At 42.4% G+C, this 8665-nt stretch overlaps 1 protein-coding gene across 1 annotated transcript; it reads right to left on the bottom strand.

Annotated features, from left to right (window-relative positions):
- Positions 1-406: 406 nt before the first annotated feature.
- On the bottom strand, positions 407-4101 carry LOC146000350 (silk gland factor 1-like). Its single transcript, XM_083137891.1, has one exon. It carries the CDS (start codon positions 3379-3381, stop codon positions 1948-1950), a length of 1434 nt encoding a protein of 477 aa, XP_082994017.1. The 5' UTR covers positions 3382-4101; the 3' UTR covers positions 407-1947.
- Positions 4102-8665: the final 4564 nt, after the last annotated feature.

Raw genomic sequence — 8665 nt, 5'->3', positions numbered from 1 at the left:
GATGCATTAAAATTGAAATTTTGTTATCTTTGAAATGATCTTGTCTCATCTTCCCAACTGATGCATTTTAGTGCATCACACGGAACACCAGCTGATAAAAGTGCCTTGTTATGCATTTCTATATGTATTTAGACACACTAAAAAGTTCATCATTTGCAGTTTATGCACGTTAATGTGTTACTGGAGTCAAAATATATGTGTGAATTGACACGTTTGTGATCTGTGTGAGATTGCATTTGTGATCTATTATAATGGCACATAGGACACTTGTGCTACGTTTTATATATCATAATATCAAACCTCAATTTCTTAAAAATAATTAAAATAAATATGACGGGTATCGGAACAGCACTCCAACAAATAGAAACATAACTACTTTTCAAACAATTACATTTATTTTGGAGTACTCGTGACAAAAAAGAGCTAAAAATTTTCTTTACATTTATATATATAATATGTATATGCACTCACATCTGTTTTATAGTTATTTTATATATATTTATGTATATTTATAACCATACGCGTGCAAATTTGCACACTTTCTTATACGCCAACACTTAAAAACAACACAGTTTAAAAAGATCATGTGAAGAATGTCTTGCACTTAAGATGACTTCTCATTTAACGTATTGTAAAAAAAAAAAAGACTCGTTAAAAGACATAACAACTACAAAATAAAGGAAAGTGCTATCTAAGACATAGGAACATAAAAACAACCTCGGTAAATGTTTTTAAAATTCTTAATCCTGCTTTCCTGTTTAACAGAACAGGACAATTTCTTTTTACCAAGGTATTGTGGCATCAGGAGAAATAAAAAATAGAATGCAAAAGTAAAAAAAAGGAGAGTTTTCAGCGAAACAAAGCCTCGTATAAAATTCTATTTTTCAAAATGCAACAAAGTCGAGATTGTGTTTCCTATAATAAAATGCTCTACTTTTACAAAAATGAGAATTTCGTTTGCATGAGACAAGTTGTATCATGAGAATTATTGATGAACTGTATTTTGGGATGAATTGAAAAAATAATATCGCAAACCTTGTGCCCTTGTATAAAATTTTTACGGAACTGTTGCACAAAATGGATTGTGAAAAATTTAAAGAAAATTGATTTTAAATAAAGGCAGTAAGGTATTTATCAGGGAAAGCTAAAAAATGTTGACTAGTTTGTGTACAATGTCATTTGTACATCTTTCGTTAACAATATGTTAAATAAAGATACAACTTATTTTATTTTATTCCTAGAGAAAGTGCGAATGATTTTAGCTGTTGTAGAAGATAGAAACGGTTTAGTTTCAACAATGAAAAATAAAATTGATTGGTAAAGAAGATGCGGTTCTGATAAAAATGCACAAGGTTGGAAAACAACAATTAAAAAGTTCCTGAAAGACTTACCAAAACAAGTTTGGCAAGCTGTTTTTAGAAAAATAAAATAAATCGAGAAACTAAACAATTTCACGGAGTTAAGATCCACATGAGACGACGAAATGTTAATCTCTCCTCCACGGGAAACTAAAATCCATAGTTCTACACACTGATATGTATGTAAACTCTACACTTATTTTTTTCTGTACACATTTGCTACATTTGAGACAAAATAAATTATTTGTGTTCATAGCTTCTCACTTAAGCCTTGTATTTTTTTTTCGAAATTAAGCACTGTTTTTTTTTCGATTCATCGAGCACTATTTCGATTCTGTTGGTTTAATTTTTTCCATGCACACTTTCAACAGATTTAAAAGTTATAATCCCTATTATTACACAATTATTAATTGTCTGGTTGAACAGAATAAGACTACTGTTTTCTTTTCTGTTTTTTTTTTTTTTTTGGTCGTAATGAACAAGAGGAATTAACTCACAGTAGCTGGCCTCTATAGTATTTTGCCTCCTCTTGGGATCCTCTTCCAAGATGATCTCTGTAGGACGGTTGCGCTTAGGCGAGGGGGTATTGTCACAAGGTGGTAGTACTCGCCGGGGTATGGTAGAGCGAAGCCTGGTAGTAGCTGTCGTTAGGCAGGGTGGTGTTGGGGATCGGGCTCAGGGGGCTGTAAGCACTGTACTGGGACATGTCGTACATCTTTCCGTCGCCTTTGCTCTCTGTAGGGAGTAGACGGTTGATGGAGAACGGTAGGCTGGCCGCCGGGTAGTGCGGTTCCTGCTTGAGGTGTCCTCCCAGCATGGACAGATGGACCTGCGATGCGTCGGTGAGAGAGCAGCGCGTCATGGCGGCCAGCTCGGCCGGGGATGTGTCGTACTTGTCGGCCATGTGTGCCAGGTGGCCATGGTGGGACGATACGGGGGGTAGGCCGAGGTCTGCGGCGTCCATCCGGCTCTGGAGGGTGGCCATCGGGTCCCCGGACTCGACTTTGGGAGGATGCAGGCCCAGCATGCCGAGTCCGGCATGCTCCGGCAGCGAGGGGGTCGTCGTCGTGGTTCCTCCGGTGGTCGAGGACGTCGTGTGCTGGCCCTTCTCCCCGGAGCTGCCCCCGTGGTGGTGATGGTGCTGGCTGCCGGACTTGTGGTGCGTCTGGCCGTCGACGGAGTCTTGGCCCTGGTGCCCGGAGTGTTGCGGTGTCTTCTTGCCGGATTCCGAGTGAGGGTTGGTGGTCTTCTGAGCTTGCCGGATCGCCTCTTTCTTCTCGTCCTTGAACCTCTTCTGCCTCCGGAGGTAGCAGCCGTTTTCGAACATGTTTCCGGAATCCGGATGCAAGGTCCAGAAAGAACCTTTTCCGGGCTTGTCCGGCGTTCGGGGCACCTTGACGAAGCAGTCGTTGAAACTTAGGGAGTGCCTGATGGAGTTCTGCCACCTCTGCTGGTTTTGCCGGTAAAAGGGGAAAAGGTCCATGATGAACTGGTAGATCTCACTCAGGGTTAACATTTTCGTAGGGGAGTTCTGTATCGCCATGGTTATGAGCGAAATATACGAGTATGGTGGTTTGGCGTGCGTGTAGCTTCTTCGGTACGTCTTGTCGGCCCTCGCGCGTTGAAGGGCGGCAGAATTGGGCGAACCAGTATCCGAAGCCAAGTCCCTGTTCATGGCAACCGGCGGCAACGCACCATTATAATTATTAATGGGCCCCATGCTTCCCATGCAAGACCCCACACTGTTCATATTGTTCATGGTGGAGTTGATGCCACCGTACGACCCCATGGTCCCCATACCGGAGGACATGCAGTTGCTGTTCATACCCATGGAACCTATGGCCCCCATGCTGGGGCTTAGCATGTTAGTACCGAAGCCTGCAGTTTGCGGGGAGCATGAGTTCATGCCGCTCATGCTGACGCAGTTCATGGTGTTCATACTGTACGTTGGCGGCATCGGACTCATTGAGTTCACGGTGCTCATCGTGCTGGCCGTGTCGGAGTACAGTTTTTGGGAAAGCATGTTGTAGTAATGTTCCCACACGTTCACTGCACCAAAATAAACATCACTGCACTGATTGGGTAAACTGCATGTTTTCCTAGACACTGGTTCCTCGGCAATTTTAACTTGCCGCGTACATCATTGCACTCCCTGAACACACACGCTAAAAAAAACTTATTTTCAGTTTGGTCGCGCACGTGTCTCGGTACACACACACTGTACTGTTGTCAGCGTATCCGCAGGTATGCACAAATAACCTCCATATGCACACACAAATCCTTGTCAAGACGTAAAGGCAACAGCACGGAACTAAACAGCAACAGGTCGGCCGGATCAGATCTCAGCTCCGCCACACATTGAGTCGATGATCAAGGTACACAGGTCGAGAATACAAACACACACACACACTCTCTCTCCAGTTATTGACTCTCTCGTAGCTAAAGAGTCAGTGTGATTGAAAAAACAAACACGCGCTCTCCAAGGGTAACGATGTCTGGTTTCACGTGGGGGAGTAGTATGCAGTCACGGAGCAACTTTCGGGGGTCCCCAAGCCTTGTTTGACAAAGAGGGGGAAAATGCACTATTTAGCTTACGATGATCAAACTGGAGTGCCTTCCAAAGTTTGGTAAGATGAAATAGCAAATGGACACCGAGGTGGGAGAGGATGGTGGAGTGGGGGGGCGACCCACTGAAAATACGTTCTCCCCTTCTCTCGGAAAATACAATGCACAGAACCGCCCCTCAGCGTTGTAACCAACTAAACACTGTTAACCTTCTCTCGATGCACGCCAGTTTGGATATTGACTCACGCCGAGCACGCCACGCCCCGTCGTCATGGCAACGCCAATGGGAGCGCGGAACGTCACCGCGCGCCCTGTCCGTCTGCGGTGGGCGGGGACCGACAGCGGCGCCACCTATGACACGCGTCACAGTCGGGCGGCAGAAGCTGCGGAACCGGGGAAGAGAGGAGAGCGAACGCAGCGCTGCCAAGTGACGCGACGGTGAACTAGTTTTCAGGATTCGGCCAGATAAAGAAAAAGGCCACCACAGTGAGAGAGACTTGACTGAAGTTCTTGAAAAATCGTGTGCTCGGTTCAAATTTATCAAGTTGCGCAATAACAACTCGCCTCGTATTTCTGTCCTTAATCTAACCGCTACGACATCAAGATGAAGTGATGCCGCAGTAACCTTGTAATCAAGGGGCCCCACGTTCGATTTCCGATATAGGCACATTGCAGAGTGGCTCCTATCGGCGAACAAGTGTTGCCATCTCGTTATATAATTTGCTACTTTCTCCTCGTTCGGGGAAATTATCAATACCTTTGTGCCACGGAAGACACGGCGCGTATTGTCCTAAAGGGTAAAGGAGGGGGGGCGCACGGGTACCTTGAATTTAAAAAAATGTACACTAAAAAATTATGCAACTGAATTGCCACAAAAAATGGTGTAGCACACTAAATAGTGTAACACTACACCTAATCGAGTGTTAAACGCCTCCATACTTAAGTACTCTGACAGCAAACGGTGCAACAATACACCAAAGATGGTGCTAAACAACACCAATTCCGCATTAACACCAATAGGAATATCCTGTTAAAACAATGTTTATTTTTTAGAGTATATGGAACAGTTATCTGCCATGAATTCTAAACAAAATTTTCCATTGCTGTTGATTGATACTAAACGAGGAAACCTGTAAAAACGGTTCGTTTCAAAAATACTTTCATTTTTCTATTAGTTATTATTATTATTATCATTAATAATAATAATCTTCAATTTCACATCAACAGCTTGAATCCCTTCAAACTTGGCGCCGTTAGAAATGTAGGAAGTCAGGCAACCGATATATAATTGAATATTATTAGCTATGAATTGTTATTATTAGAAATTAATAACAACTATAAATAATTGTGTTGCAAAATTATTATCATTTCCTTGGGGAAACTCAATGCCAGTGGTCTAAACTTTTTTCTTTCTTCTACACTTCACGTTCACACCGATAATGTATTGAAATACATAATTACGCAACGTTGTTATAACTTTTACAAAATTCGTTCAAGAAAAAGCTTCAAAAGTTAGGAAGAAATTGTAATCATGAAATTTACTTTCTGCGTCCACTCACATAAAAACATCATTTTTTGAAAACTTATGGAACATTGAAGAAAGACTTGAAGCTTTCCTAGCGACGAATGATGAATAAATAAATTCTCTCGGGCTCACTCATAATAACGCACCTGGTCGTTAGCCCTAGAGAATCTATTTATGGAACATTGTATTTGGAATAAGCTGTAGAGTATGAAATCATAAAGTTCCAATCAGACTCTTGCATTTTACCCTCAGTTTCTTGAGCTGAAACGTATTGTGTTGGTTTGCTTCTTCTGAATATTCTGCTATAGTATACGTTACTAATTAACTGAACTCTATAGTTCTGTGAGTATCGACGTAATATTTTTTCTTTTTGCTGTTTACTATATAATTTGAAATTAATAATAATTTCCAGGGGGGGGGGGTCGACCCCCTTCACCCACTGGCGTCTGCGCATAGGGCCGCGATGTTTTTGGAATTGAAAAACCAACCTCGCAACAATGGAGCATTTTAGCTGAAAATGCAAAAGATACTGGATAACTCGGAAGACAGCTATGATACACACTAAATGCATCAGACCATACTTGATACGCCGGAAACTCATCGATTGATGCATTAAACTGTGCTTTTTTGGCCTGGTGCATTTTTGTGTGTCGTTTGTGAAGGTAACGCCAAAGTACATCATTATGATACTAGTGAGTATTTTACATTTAAACATTTGGTCTGAACTACAGAATTATGCATTTTAACTTACGCATTTGCATCTCTGTGTGTAGAGCAACATCTCTGGCCGTTATGCATTTGCAGCTTGGAAGCGAGTCACAACTCCCTAAACCACCAATCAACAAGCGAGCCACTGACGTCATCTCAGCGCGCCACCTATCGCTCACGCTGAACGCTGTTGGTAGACTCACTGGCTACACTCGTACAGTCAGCTGGGGTTGTTCCGAAAGTAATCGGACTCTACTTTGTGATGCAGGGAAGCACTAACGTACGCAGGATTTTTCGGAAGGGTCTGCGTTTTAGAGTGTAATACGCAATACAATTTTTAACCTTCTATGGAAGTTGCATCAAATTATAATACCAATAAAATAATAATAATATTTGAAAATTTACCCTTACTTCTGATTACATTTATTTAAGTATAATAAAGAATAATAAAGTGGCCGCGGTGGCTCAGTGTCGACCTCCATGGCGAAGTGGTTAGCAGAGCGGGCTACAACGCCAGGGGTTCCGGGTTCGAGTCCCGGGTAAGGCATGGGTATTTGTAATTGTCTGTCCTGAAAAAGTCCTGAAATAGAAATGTGAATGAAATAATATGAGTGAATGTGAGGGGGGAAGTTTCCGCTTAGGGGGCTTTCCTTTATAATAATAATAAAAAAAAAGTCGGTAACGCGTCTGACTACCATGCTAAAGGTCCCGGGTTCGATCTTTGGCCGGTTCAAATCCGGGAACTTTTCTAACGATGGAAGCGGCCCCGGCGCCCACCCAGCGTCGAACAACATGGGTACCTGGGTGAAACCCTGGGGGGTAAAGGCGGTCAGGGGCGTGATGCTGATCACATCACCCCCACTCACGACCGGATCAAGAAAGTGTGGGGCGTTACCCCCACACCCCCTATACGCCTTCATGGCGTGGTGCTATGCACAGGGGAGCACTTTACTTTTTTACTTTTTAAAGAATAACTAACTATCATTTTAAGAATGCGATTATGAAAACTATAGCATGCAAATTTACATTTACAGCAAACTAAGGAATACAGTCTGTCTACAGCATATCTGTGGATGACATCATCATTGAAACTTTCTGTTCCTCGTCCTTCTCAGTTCACGCCTTCATACAAGCTTGAAGCGTATCCTGTTTCTTAATTTGGCAGTTATCAAAACGGACGATAATTAAAATTCGTCCATTATTTTGACTTTTAATTATAAAGAGGACTGAGTCAGTGATTATTTCTACGAAAAAGCCAGAAAAAGTACACACAAAGAACTAAATGCATCATACCGATTGATGCACCAGAACGCGTCGATTGATGCATCACATGATGCACTTTGGTGTTTCTTTTACGACATACAAAAATGCACTAAAATGCATCAAATGTGAATCTGATTCTTCGCAGATGCCATAAAACACACTTTAGTGCATCAATCGACACGTTATGGTGCATCAATCGGTATGATGCATTTAGTTTTCTGTGTGACGTTCTACGTTAAAGTGAATAAGAAAGGGCCAAAGTGAACATGATTGCCAAATTTCTTAGCTGTTGTCCGAATACTCTGGCAGGTTACTGAAATTTTCGGAGATGGGCCACCCCTTGAATTCGTCACTGCTTCGCAGACACACCATTGTTAGTGCTGGTGAAGTTTCTTTGCTTCAAAGAGCGTCGAAGCTAAAGAAACTGGTGCCCTGAACGCAGCTCCAACCTAAATATTTCCAGAGGCAGGCTAGTTAGCGAATCTTTACACACAGAGAGAAGACGCGTGCGTCAGACAGAAATATAAACAATATCGCGAAGCACGGTGTAAAATTACAAGTCGACCGATTGACTAATATTGTGAATTGATTTCTGCCACATTCGAACGTCTCTTCGGCCAGTATAATAGTGTTTGTCGAGTGAATATTATAGGGTTGGTAAGGAGTGCTCAAACACACCAGACACAGAGTTGTTCCAAAGCAATGCTCTTCCAGCCTTTCCGATCCACTTCTCCTGTTCAAACAACAATTAGCCACGCCGCTCTGCTCAGAATCGCGAAACGATTTCTGTTTCCGTCGCGTTCGACAGATGGCAGCACCTCCGGATCGTTTCCTTTTTTTTATTTCTTTCGCACTGCAAATGTTTCCCGAGGTGGTGCAATTCTTTCTTCTCAGACAAGTACTAGAAGCATATAAGGGTACGTAATTGTTATAGTTGAAAACAAACTTTGGTTTGTTTAATGTCAAGAAAAGACCTCACTCTCAATGAAAGTAATATCAGCTACGGTAATTTTACTTTCTGTGAACAGACCGACTTTCGTGGTGGAGTAGCACAGCGCGCTACGATGCCAGGAGTTCTTCGTAAATGTCCCTTCATCGTACCATCATTCATCCTCGTCGTCGCGATTAGTCAAACTTAGCAGTAAAGCGACAATAAGTAACAGGTATTAGATCTGTTGTTGAACTGAAAGCACCCAAAATGCCTTTTGCAGACCGGCGACGCTCTGTACTCGCAGGCAGTATAATA

Source organism: Lepisma saccharinum, chromosome 16, assembly GCF_977018435.1.
Source record: "Lepisma saccharinum chromosome 16, izLepSacc3.1, whole genome shotgun sequence".
Taxonomy (NCBI): Eukaryota; Metazoa; Arthropoda; class Insecta; order Zygentoma; family Lepismatidae; genus Lepisma; species Lepisma saccharinum.
Note: the sequence above shows the minus strand (reverse complement) of the source record. Positions and strands in the feature narration are given on the sequence as shown.

Excerpts from the sequence above, each read along its gene's own strand:
- LOC146000350 (XM_083137891.1), bottom strand. The coding sequence starts at position 3,381 with ATGCTTTCCCAAAAACTGTACTCCGACACGGCCAGCACGATGAGCACC.